The sequence below is a fragment of the Haemorhous mexicanus genome, chromosome Z, assembly GCF_027477595.1.
Source record: "Haemorhous mexicanus isolate bHaeMex1 chromosome Z, bHaeMex1.pri, whole genome shotgun sequence".
NCBI lineage: Eukaryota > Metazoa > Chordata > Aves > Passeriformes > Fringillidae > Haemorhous > Haemorhous mexicanus.
The window spans coordinates 51,653,038-51,665,972 of record NC_082381.1 but is presented as its reverse complement, the minus strand read 5'-3'; the positions used below and the strand labels follow the sequence as shown (position 1 = coordinate 51,665,972).

General features: G+C 36.2%; 1 protein-coding gene across 12 annotated transcripts in view; it reads right to left on the bottom strand.

Annotated features, from left to right (window-relative positions):
• AGTPBP1 (ATP/GTP binding carboxypeptidase 1) overlaps window positions 1-12,935 on the bottom strand; it is a 71,515-nt gene that overhangs the window by 43,823 nt on the left and 14,757 nt on the right. For 10 of the 12 annotated variants that reach the window (XR_009490257.1, XM_059873123.1, XM_059873120.1 and 7 more), the window contains exons 3-9: window positions 12,220-12,290; window positions 4,945-5,075; window positions 4,339-4,406; window positions 3,854-3,917; window positions 3,349-3,495; window positions 2,952-3,083; window positions 1,011-1,104 (exon numbers count right to left, since the gene is read on the bottom strand). Coding sequence is in view for 10 of the 12 variants with exons in the window: in XM_059873123.1 (XP_059729106.1) it covers window positions 1,011-1,104; window positions 2,952-3,083; window positions 3,349-3,495; window positions 3,854-3,917; window positions 4,339-4,406; window positions 4,945-5,075; window positions 12,220-12,251 (668 nt within the window). In the remaining 2 variants the exon portion in view is untranslated. Of the gene's footprint in view, window positions 1-1,010; window positions 1,105-2,951; window positions 3,084-3,348; window positions 3,496-3,853; window positions 3,918-4,338; window positions 4,407-4,944; window positions 5,076-12,219; window positions 12,311-12,935 lie in introns of those variants that run through there. The other 2 variants (XM_059873124.1, XM_059873130.1) reach the window with 2 other exon arrangements.

Genomic DNA, 12,935 nt, shown 5'->3' with positions numbered 1-12,935 from the left:
TTGGAATTTTAGCTGAGCCTTAAAGGAACGGGACATGTTTTTTGACCCCTACTCCTGTGATCACAAACACCAGACTTTGATCACATAACGCTATTTGGTTTTGTAACAAAGCTAGAATATGCACAATATGAGATTAATACCTTGCTAATCAGATGAAAAATACAGTTTTCCACTGGTACGTACTTCAAAAAGGAGGAGTATATAAAGAAAGGATTATCTTCAGCTACATCCACTTGGCTACATTTTAACCCTACATTCACCCAAAAAACCCAATCCAAATCAAAAAAACCCAACCAAACAAAAAAGCCCAAAATCTACAACCACCACCAGAGTGGGAATCTAAAGCCACTGCTTTCACCGACACAGTGAATTTTTATTTTTTTAACATAATAGCCCACAAGACAGTAATTGTTGGGGCTTCCTATTCTATGTCTTATGTTCTTGCTCCGGATGTCTATTTGCTTTGCAGAAAAATGGAAAAAAATTCTATTATCAAACAAAAGGGATAGTGTCACACTAAAAGCACAAAGCAGATGATAGAATAAGCTGAACTGGAAGAGGCACACAAGGATCATCAAGTCCAACTCCTGGCCCTGCACAGCACCACTCCCAAGAGTCACATCCTGTGCCTCTAAGCATTGTCTAAATGCTCTCGAACTCTGTCACCTTGGTGCTGTAGAAACAAACTAAAAAATGATGGGATTGTCTTGATCTACTTGTTATGATTTGAGATTAACTACTGTACAGTTTCCATGCAGGAATATTACAGATAAAAAATAAGGTGTATTATTTTACCAGTACTGCAATTAGACATTCAAGTATTTTGTGTTACTCTACTGGGAAAAATTTAAATTTCTCATATATGTGATACTCCTTCCCATCACCCTTCACTTTAATCTTCAAATATTAATTGCATTTGATTTCTCCAACATTATTTTTCCTTTTACAAGTAAGTTTTGAAAAAACGTACAGGGTTTTACCATATAGTATATTAAAGAAATCTTACTTACTTCATGAGGCTAGTGTTCCTTTTACTAAAAGGGCCAATAATCTTAAACATCAGTTCTACTACTCCATTCTTTCCCAGAGATACTGCATTTACAGCTGGAAGTTAAAAGCAATCCATTTTTACATAATGTAGTAATAAAGGCAAAAGAAAAAGATCCATATACTCAAAATTAAAATTCAAACAAGTTAATTTTGAAGTACAAAAAATACTAGACATTTTAATCCTTTAAGACATACAGTGACAAGCAGACACTATTCTACACATAATTAGCATGACGACCCAATCCTGATAAAATTTGGAAAAGAAGAAAACTTAATCATTACTTTACAAATAAAACCACATACTACTTCCAATACAAGCTTCTGCTTTTTTTGTTACTAAGATACAATACAAAAACAATTTTCTTTATAGAAATTCACAGTCTACTGAAACAACAGGTATTCTAAAATTTCAGGTTCTATGACTTGCTGTCATAGAAGATAACTATGACCCTTCAGTTTTTGCACAAACAGGTATATTCATCAGGATTTGAAATCCAAGAGTCTGCTACAAAATTTTAAAATGCCAATTGGTATAGCTTTCCTGAACTACATGTTCTGAATACACGTTCTCAGAAAAAAAAAAAATATATAAGTAATCTATGTGAACGGGAGCAAATGAAAAGAAATTATGCTAAGAATCGTGTTAGAGAAATATGTGCTTAAAGTATGTTTGAAGTACAACAGCCAACTGAAAATACAAACTGCTGACACAGACACAAATTCCATTCCTGACTGAGTTTAGCAATATGCTCTCCTAACAAACTAGGAAGAGAGCAGCTAAGAATTTACTTCAGTAAAATAAACACTGTTATCACTGTAGAATTTAGTTTGTGAACCTAAGTGGTAATTTCATCATCATTACCAGCAGCAGCAGCAGACCAGACTCTAAGTCAAGTTAGGACTTACTCTGAGAGTAACTGTACACAAAACTTGAAGAACGACTACTCATCACAAAATTACAAACTACTACCTTTTCTTATCATAAAGAGTGAGAAATACAGAAAAACAGAACTGATTCAAGAAGTCAAATTAGAGACTCAGTCCCATTTTCAGGATGAAACAAGTTTTCAGATGTAAAAGCAATGTAAATATCTGTATTAGACTTTTCATTTTAGGAGTGCTTCACCTCATTGTCTCAGCAGAAAAAAAGCTTCCATGTCTTGAAAATATTAAGGCTTTATGAATTATTGCTGCTCATGTGAATGACCTGAAAACATAATCTTACAGATTATCAAATCAGTTCTCTGGGGGGTGGGGGGGGGAACATGGCCATGTTTTATATTTCTTGCACATAAATAACAACCATTTCAAGCTCAAGTGAAAAAAATTAAGAGCATCTAACTGACAGTAGAGGAACAGAAAGAACCTCACTATTTTCATCAATTTCTTACTGCCTGCCCAAACAACTAGGCTGTTTGTGGAAGAAGTCCAATAGTGGAGAGTGGAGCTCTTGAACAAAAAGAAGTAAATTAAGAAAAATGTTAAATTAAGAAATAATTAGGTTAAATTGAAACATTTTCTGTGTTAATCAAGTTTTAAATTGGTAATAAAGAAATAAATATAACATCAGAAATAAAAAACATGAGAATGAATAATAAAGAGAGTAATTATTTGTCTCTAAGTGCTTCTGCAAGCAAACTGTTAACATTTCTGGTTTAGAGCTTTAAATATCAGCATTTATGCAAATTAGATGGCTCAAAATTCCACACACCAAATAGCACTGATCAAAAAAATATTTCTTTCTAGAATTTAAGCATTTTCAGGATAAAAGGAGAAAATTCTCAGAAAAAAACAGTTTAAATAACAAACATTAAACAAGCACTCAGAGTTGATATTTTAACCTTATCTAGATAAAAAGCTTTATTCACATAGGAAAGAAAATAATTTTCTGCAATACTTACAGTTGGTTGAATAAACTCTTAATAGTTGAAGACATGGCAATACTAGCCTGTGGTTCTGCAAATTATGCTTCACTAAATTCAATGATATGTTTAGGACACCATTTATTCTTGCTTTCATGCCAATCTTCTTGTCTGGCATCAAAGAAATACAAGACCAATAACACTGATTTTGAAATTGTTAAAAAAATCGAAGTTAAATTACTGAACTCTTTCTACCAATGTTTATCTACTCTCTTATCTACTTAACTCTTTCCACCATTCTTTCCTCCCCTCTAATTTACTTCACTTTAATTTTTTTCTTCTTTACCAGTTCTGAGTATGTAGATGCTTACACAATAACAGAAAAAAATTATTACGTTTCAATTATAAAACTGTAGTTATTAAGCCATAATATCACCTTTTGGACCAATTTTTGCAAGAAGAGTATGAAGAAGCACCATTAATTCTTCATTTGGTGGAGAGTCTTTGCTGGCAGTCAAAAGCAGCTGCAACAAGATCTGTGTTCCTCCTTTGGTGACTAAGACACTTGCTCTTCGACCGCCACCTAGAAATTAAAACTGAACTGATACATCTAAAGCCAAAGAACAATTAAATATCTAAGATACAGATATAATGAGGTTAGTCTTTAGAACATCAGTATTTTCTTTATATATGACAGCACTCTGCAAGAGCATGCTAGACTTACAGCAACAAACTATTGTGTAGGATTATTAGAAAGGTAACTTCAGTCTTTACATTCTTTTAATTCTGCATATGCTTCAGCAGTCAACAACAAAAACCAAAATATTGACACATTATGAAAAACCCAACAACAATAAAAAGTAACTAGAGAAAACAAACAAAAGATATCTGAAAAAGCAAGCATAAATATAATCATATATTACTCCTTAATGAAAACTTACCCACTGAGACTATCTCAATGAGAATATTCAATATATTTAGAATAGTTTGAGGATCCCTTGTATTCTGCAATAAAAAAAAAAAATCTGTGTTTAACATGCAGTCTAATAATGGTTTGGATACTTAAAGATAGGAGGAATTGCCACCACAAAATTAAATAGAACTTTGGATGTACCCAAATAGCAACCATCCCACTATGCAGCCCAAATTAACCACAAAACCAATTAAAACACACTTTGTAGTATGGTACATCAATTAGAACTGATATGTGACAAGTAATTTCTTAAAATATCTAAATATAATGGAGAGAAAGTCACAAGTAGGTTACTTAAAGACAGCAGCTATTCATAACACACCCACACAAGTTTTGAAGACTCTATAGGATAACAACATATTTCATAATACAAATATAATAATAAATATATACATTTCATGATGATAAAATGCAAAACTACGAACCCATACCAAAAAAATTAAAAGATTTTACCTCTAGGGTTGACAGGATAACTTCAATTCCAGTGGAGCCCTTAGAAGTCATCTCCTTCCTGGTTTTTTCTGTCAGAGAAAAAGACCAACATTGGCTTGTAGTAAAAAATATAAGCTACCATCTACAAATTGACAAGAAAATTTACAGTGCAAATAATAAAACTTATTAAAAATGCATATATGTATATAGTAAGAACTATGTAAAAGACTTAAGAAATTTTAAAACTAATTTTTGTTTTCAATTGTTCAACAATCTTGTCATGGCCTAGAAAAAAAAAGTGAAGAAAAATATGGCCTAGAAAAAAAAGTGAAGAAGAAAGCTGCCTTCCAGATACTTCTACTCTTTACATATATATAACACACAGACATATATACATATGAAGCAAATTATTACTTAAATTACAGCTATGTGACAACACAAAATGGACTCAGCACTACCAATACTATACTAGATACATTAAACATGGTCTCAAACAGATGTTTTCAATAATCAGTGACACAGATGCATAATCAAACTCACTAAATCAAAATTTAATTCCAGCAAGGGAGATACAAGAAGCAAGGGTGAAAAGGGAAACTACTAAAACCACACATCTTAGATAATTACCTTGACTCTGGACCAGATGAAGGATCTTTGAGGTAACATATCTGGCACTATCTGATTCTCCTAACGCAGAGCCTGAATTTATCTTCTCCAGCTGTGACAGCAGGGATATAGTCCGAGAACTGGCAGAAACACTAAAAAAAAGATGTGATTTTTCCACCTACATCAGAGAAAAAAGCTCCTGAAAACAGAAACTTGATGCTAGAGTAAAGGGTGTGGCTAAGTCACTTTCATATTTTATCTGGATTGGAAAACAATCTTAATTCTCAATTTTGGCAAATTTACAGATTTTGCAAAGCCTGCATTGTAACAGACTAATTGTATGTAACAGCATCTCCAAAAGCAACTGTGAACAGGGAAATCAGTTGCAGCAAGTCAAATGCAGCAATAGGTGCAAATCTTCTTCATCTATGCTATCTAGAGTGACTTATATTTAATAATTTAAGTGACAGGATACCCTATCAGACCTGCCATTCAAGAAAAACCTGGCTACAAACAGACTGAAAGACAGCTTGTCTCACAGGATGGCATTTCAGAAAAGGAAGAAAATAATGTCATTCGTGAAGTGAGCAAACTAGCACACACCAGCTGAAGAAAAAGAACACAATTTTGAAGAAAAAAAAACTTAGGAAGGTTTCTAAAGTTATCATCCAATTTTGGATCCATTTTGACTACAAGGGCATTTTGGCCTGCTGTTGTGGGTTTATGCTGGCCACAGGCCAGGCACCCAGCAAAGCCACTCACTCACTCACTCCCCTCTGCAGCTGGACAAAGGAGAGAAAATTTAATGAAGGTTCATTGGCTGTGATGAGGGCTGGGAGGGATCACTCACCAAATACCATCGGGGCAAAACAGGCTCAACTCAGAGATATGAAGGGAATTTATTACTGACAAAATCAGAGCAGCACAATGAGAAGTAAAATAGCCCCTTAAAAACAGCTTCCTGCCAGCCCTCCTTCCTTCCAGCTGTATCTCCAACCCCAGCAGTGCAGGGAGACAGGGAATGGGGGTTATGGCCAGTTCATCACCCCCGGCTTCTCCTGCTGCTCCGGGAGGGGAGGTGTTTCCCTGGGGTTCCTCCCACAGAAGACAGTTCTCCATGAACTTCTCCAACATGGGCCCATCTCACGAGCAGCAGCTCTCAGTGAACTGCTGCAATGTGAGTCCATCCCATGGGCAGCAGTCCTCCCAAACCTGCTGCAGTGTGGGTCACTCTTTTACAGGATGCAGTCCTTAAGTACAGGCTGCTCCAGCATGGGGCCTCCCTTGGGTTCACAGACTCCTTTGTGCATCCACCTGCTCTGGTGTGGGTCCCCTCCACCAGCTGCAGGTGCTTCTCTGTATCCCCATGGACCTTCATGTGCTGCAGGGAGCCTCAGCTGTCTCAGCCATGGTTTGCACCAGGGGCTGCAGCAGAACCTCAGCTCTGGTGCCTGGAGCACCTCCTCCTTCTCCACTGACCTTGGTTTCTGCAGAGTTGTTCCTCTCATGTGTTCTCACCCTACTCTTCTCTGGCTGCAACTACATCTGCATAATAATTTTTTTCCCTTCCATCTTAAATCTGCTATCACAGCAGTGTTATCACCATTTCTGACTGGCCCAGCCTTGGCCAGTGGCACAACTGTATTGCAGCCACCAGGGACTGGCTCTTCTGGACATGGAGGAAGCTTCCAGCCGCCTTCCACAGAAACCACTCCTGCAGGCCCCCCCCCCGCTATCCAAACCAGCAAACCCAATAGTCCTGCCAACAAAAATGTATTGTAGGGTAAGACACCACTTCAGTCCAGGCATTTATATAGATAAACAGAAAGAAAGAATTGCTCCAAGTGTTGATTCTAAGCAGTTTCATTTGAAACTGTTTCATTTGTTCTATACTTTTAAATCATAAAAATTATTCAGAATAGTTTTGAGATTCACATTCCTACATGACAGTAATTTTTAAACAGGTGTTTGACATTTTAATTGTAGTCATGCAATTAACTACAGGAAACTATGACTTTCATGCATTAACTACCTTGGCTTTTCATTCATAACATTAGAGTCCTCCAATAATCAACAATAATTAATTTTACACACACATTGCTCTATCTACAATAAAATTAAAGTCTACGATACTAGCTTTATGAATTGTTAGTCAGTTTTGTTTATAACAGTGAGGAATTATTACTCCTTGATTTATATCTTGCATCTGCATAAAGGTTTCACATTTACAGTTAACTCTACTAAAATGTTAAAATTATGGGAAAAAGTTAGTTGAAGGCAAACGTTACACTGCCATGAAGGCAAACAGATGTGAGAGCTGCACAGGAAACCGCTTCCACCACTCTCACTTTTCCACACAGACATCTAAATGAGAAGCATAGCCAAAAATCAATTTCAGATTACAGATGATACTTACAAGGTGGTAAGAACAAGAAATGGTTATATTAATTATAGCTCTTAAATAGGAGTCATTTTATATTGTGAAGTAAGCCTATCACCTTCTCAGGTGTTTGATAGACTTTGATTTTTTAAAAATTTAATTATTAAAAATTTTAATTATTAAAATGTAATTATTTTTTAATCTAAATTAAATCTGTCTTGGGTGCTGAAACATTAATTTTCTTGTGTAAGTGAAGCATAATCATGCCAATCCTTTCTCATCATCTAACACCTTGCTGAATAGTATAAAGCCATTATTATTTGCATAAGCTTTGTTTTGCTTATCTCTGCTTCTCCATTTATCCACCTACCATGAAATGCTCCAAAATTGACACAAGATTGTAATGAAATCCACAAGCTCTATTGATCCAATATACAAACCGACCAAATTATACAGGATGTTATCTTCACCAGCTCCACAAGCAAAAGAAGTAAGAGTCCAGCCAATCCACATACAAGCCGACATGTAAGAGAACTGCTGCTTCAACTTGTGTGTGTGTGTGCGCATATCACTTCCATTGTGGTACACCAGTGGTCCCACAATGAAATTAATGTTGTTTGAAAGATGAAAAAAATCCAAGAAAGCAAAGCTGATGCTCAGGAATTATAATTAATAATAATAATAATAACAACAACAACAACAACAAATTAAAGAAAAAATTTTTGCAAAGATAGAATTCACTTATAGGCATTAAAATGTCAGAGCAAATGAGGTTTTTGACTGCTGCAGCCTGGAAAACTCAAGCAACACTGACACAAGGAAACAATTTACCATGTACAAGAAGCTTACATCTAACACAATTCCTCCATAGTTAATAAAAGCTTTAAAAGGTTTAGGTAGGGTAAATAATTCTCAGTACTGGGCAGTATAACAACTTAAGTTCTAAGAGTTAGAGTTATAATCTCCTCCAGGGGACAGAGTTTCTACCAACAGCAATAACAACTTATTACAGCAGAGATATCTTTAAAATGGCTTTAGGCTATTCACCTTGTATAAAGTCTTCCAACATAAATACAGCTATCTGCATTTCATGTCTTCAGCATACACAATAAAGCATCCCTAAAAATTAACACCAGCCAACAGTGAATTGCAAATAAAGTCTTGATTTCCTCTTAGTTATGGCTGAGTTTTCTTCTTAAAACAAGAATTATACTCTTATTTACCAATATTCTACACTAATCTACACAGTGTTTATAAAACTATTTGACAATTTTCAATGCCTGCACAGTACATCAAAAAGACCATAGGACAGGAATTACAGCAGCCAGACAGATATATAGCAGCAGAGTCGGTAATATTGCTGCGACCACCCACTGACCTCAGGACAAAATGAAAGCACAGGTTGTAATGAGACTCTCTCCTATTTGTAATGTAAACACGTATGTGTTGACCAATGAGCCCTTCAGCATCCAAATCTAGAAAATAGATCTCCAAAATGTTGAGGCACCATGGAATTCTGAATTTTCAATACACAACAAGAAACAGTCAGAATGAACTCTGTCCTGTCCAAGGTATGCTTCCTCTCAAGCTACCAACATTGCAGAACCTCAAATGAATACCCTGAGGACTGTGGCCAGACTTTTGTGGTGACCAGAGAGAGACACAGCAGAAGCCAAAGACTCGGGGGGAAGAGCTGAGGCTTTCCTGTTCTTGGACTGTGAAGGCATAAAAGCCCAGGGCTTCCTTTATTGGTGGTCGCTCCTAGGAGGCACCAGTTATGTTACTGCACCATGAGTAAACTGGTTTGTAGAATGAGACATTGGAGACTTTGCTAAGAGAAACCTGGGGTCAAACTGGTACAAATGCAATGCAGACCAGTCTCAAGAATTCTGACTGGAGTATCCAACATGAATTTGAATCATCACCCATCAAACTAGAAGAAGACTAACTATGGTTTCTACTCAGTCAAAAGCCATTGTCAGAAAGAATGGGATGACTCAGACTGACCTGACACATCAACATGCAGCTCTCCAGAGCTCAGTACCTGAGCTTGTCACTGCTGCTGGAGGGGCACAGAAACAATATGAGACTGGTTTTCCCACAAGGGGAAGAACCTTTCTTGTTATTAGGAGTGACATTTTTCACCCCATCTATTCTAAAGCCTTCTCTGTCACTGAGGGTTACACAGAGTCTCTATTATCTTTAATTCCTAAAAAACCTGACTAAAGAGCACCAGAAGAAACTTCATAGCACCATAAAAACTATTCTCTTCAGATCTGCATAAACACCAGAGCTGCTCTTCATGACACATATATGCCAAACCAGTCCCTGATGACCTGCAAAAATGATTCAATAACCAAACGTAACTTCATTCTTTGTATCCCTTTATTTGAAAGGCTTTCTCCCTGAAGTTTAATATTGCCATTTCAGGCACTTCTTACTATAAACGCAACTGTCCTTTATCTTTTGCATTGACATACCTCTCTAAGCACAGTATCTTGCACATATTTCCATTTCCAAATATTCTTAACCATTTTCTGCATTTTACAAGAGTATTTTGAAATAATTTGGTCCTCCAGTAGTTTTGCAGATCTTTCAAGCTTCAAGTTGTCCATAATTTCAACAATTTCCCTCTCTTGCAGATCATTAGTAAAAAACCAGAATATTTGCCACCATTAGCTGTAATGGTGAGAGAAAGAGAGAGAGCACATCCAGAAGTAAATTGTGCACCATTTCCTTCCGATAGTCATCAGCTACCACTGATCTTGTATCCAGTCAGTGCTCTACTCTGTCCAAAGACAACCAATAATTATTATTCTCTGACAGATTTACGCTTTCTTTAAGCATCTTGAGGTGAAGTTTACCAAGCTTAGTTGATCTGGTACAGTTCATGTCTCCACAGGCAAAAAACTCTTCATCCCACATTCAAATGCTACAGTTAAAAATGCCCCTCACACCACTGCTTTGCCTGTACAAAGGAAGCACCCCTGTCCTTATGTCAAGTGTTACCAAAACTTAGAACATGACTCCAGCTAACCAGGAAGCTTTGCGGATTTCCTCTTTCACTGGTCAGGAAAGCCACAAGTGGATAATAAGGAAGCAGGCCCAGAAAGTGAAGAACTGAGGACTTCAGGGCTCCACACTTGAAAGGGAACTACCTCTACAAGGGGTTCACATTTGAAAGAGAACTTCCTCAACAAGAAAACATCTTCTCAAAGAGAGATTCCTCATTACAGGGACACTTCTTTCACTCCCAAAAGATTTAAGCATTTTAACTCTGATAACGAAGTGATAGATTCACAATCCTCCATTACTCACTGTATGCCACTTTCACTACGCAAATGCTAAAACACATCATTGTAGCTTTCTACATGTCTACCCACAATCAGAAAGATAACTCTAAGCCACAGCTGCTCATAAAAATTCAATTATCTTAGAATGGTTTTTAGCTATTGACCTTGCAATATAATAGTCAAATGAGGGATGTCATAGGTTTCTCAGTTATACCCACTTCCCCTGAAACTGCTGTTTGCAGTCAGCCAGCACACAGATGTATAAGGGAGTCCCCCACAGTAAACAGATCTGCATCCTGGCACGTTACCATGAGCCTTTTAAACAGGCAGGCTTCTCATGAGTTATTTAGATTTTATTCCAATGCAAACAATTTCAAACTATGGCTTTGGTTTTTCTCCTCAGCCACTTCCACAGTTATCGAGTAATGGTTAGAGAGCTGACACTTCTGATTATTCATCGCTATATCTGTACACAGTCACCATAACTTATTCACGACTTAGGGAACAACTGTTTTGAATTGCAGGGACGGAAACTTTCATTTTGTCTCTAAGCAAAGAAGAATAAATGGCACTTAAGTAGCAACCCTGCAAACATCTAATATTCTTTGTGATAGTATATTTTATGCATTAGAATTTTCAAGAATACTCATTGCTGACAGAGACCTTGCTTTGCTTATCATAATGCCTAAGGGGCTAGTCTACCTCAAGAACAAAATATAAGAGTTTTTTTACCATTTCTTTTGATCTACCCCTCACAAAACCAGGAAAAACCAGCCTGATATAAACTCCAGCCCTGCTTCATCCAAAGTCAACAAAAGTAAGGATGATTTTACATACAAGAATTTAAAGTCAAATTTTGAATAGATCCCAACATGCAAACATAATTCACAGTAGAGCATGCTCTTCATTAAAATTCACCTCCTCACACATAAAATAACTAGTACTTCAGAAAACTAAGACTGAAGCCAGAATTCCCAATTTTGCTGACTTTACTTTTTTTTTAATCTGATTAGATGGTTTGATTTAACAAGGTGGTTTAATCTGTGCTACCTTAAGAAAATAGTAAGATTGAAAGCCTTTAAATAGTTTCCTGATGCTTAACAGCCTTCCAGAGAATCTCACACATTTCTCAAATGCTAGCTAAGAGAAGTTCACGTGAAAATAACAAACAAGCTTTTCAACCTGACATCTTCTGCAACCCACTTTGGTTCGTCCTAGCTATGTGTTGAATTGCAAGATTGTTGCAGGATGACATACATCTTATGACAAATTCATGGCTTCTTTCACAGTATTGTAAACTTCTTTAATTCCTTCAGCAGAAAAAAACTTTTTGTTTTACCAGTACGTGCATAAAACTATTAAATTAATTAAATTTTCAATTAAATTTAGCACATATTATATATTTGAACATCTAACATTAACTGAAAATTTAGATTTGAAGAATTATTTATTAAATGTGAAGATACTTTGTGTTAATCAATACTGACTCCCTCAGTGTTTCAGGACACCAACTTGCACATCCTCTTACTAAGAAGATAAAGATATTCTTACTAAGATAAAGATTGTTTTTTCACAAATCTCAAGTACCTTGATGTTAAGAGGTAACTGTAGTTTTAAATTTACCTTTTTTCAGATGATGCTTTTGCTTTGTTCATATCGGAAGTATGATTCTTCAAATCACCATCTCTGACAACCTGTAAGATATTAAAAAAAACTACATATTATTCGCATCTTTTGCTCTTTAAAGAAGAAATGCTGACACCATACTGAATATCCCTTCACTAGAAATGCTAAATTAACTCACAGTGATTGCGTTTCTCCACACTGTCAGAAGGTCTTCTCCCTTCACACTATTTGATCCAGCTTTTAAAATAAACTATTGCTTTTTAAGTATGGAGTATGATTCTGCATTATAATTCAGGCCTACCAAGGTTCAGAAAGTCTGATTACAATAAAACAGAGACTTTTCAGTATCAGTCATTTACTAGACATTATTTTCCTGCCAATGGCAGAATTTTATCCAGTAAATTTTTTGCTGAAGCCAGTAAATACATTTCTTAAACTGACTTGACAATATTATGAGATGCCACAACATACCGATTTCTGACTCCGATTTTATGTATCTATAGAATAACTAAGGCTAGAGGCACAGTAAGAAACATGGAGTATTTGGTGTTCTTATTTAAGCAAGACCTCAATACATTCCTTGGACAGAAACCATATCATGCCAAGGACTCAATTTTCCTATCCATCTAAGGACATAGTGTCCTCAGGGCACACCGCTTCCTCAAATGGTGCCTCCAAGCAATTAAGGTTGCAGCCTACAGGACCCTTAACTG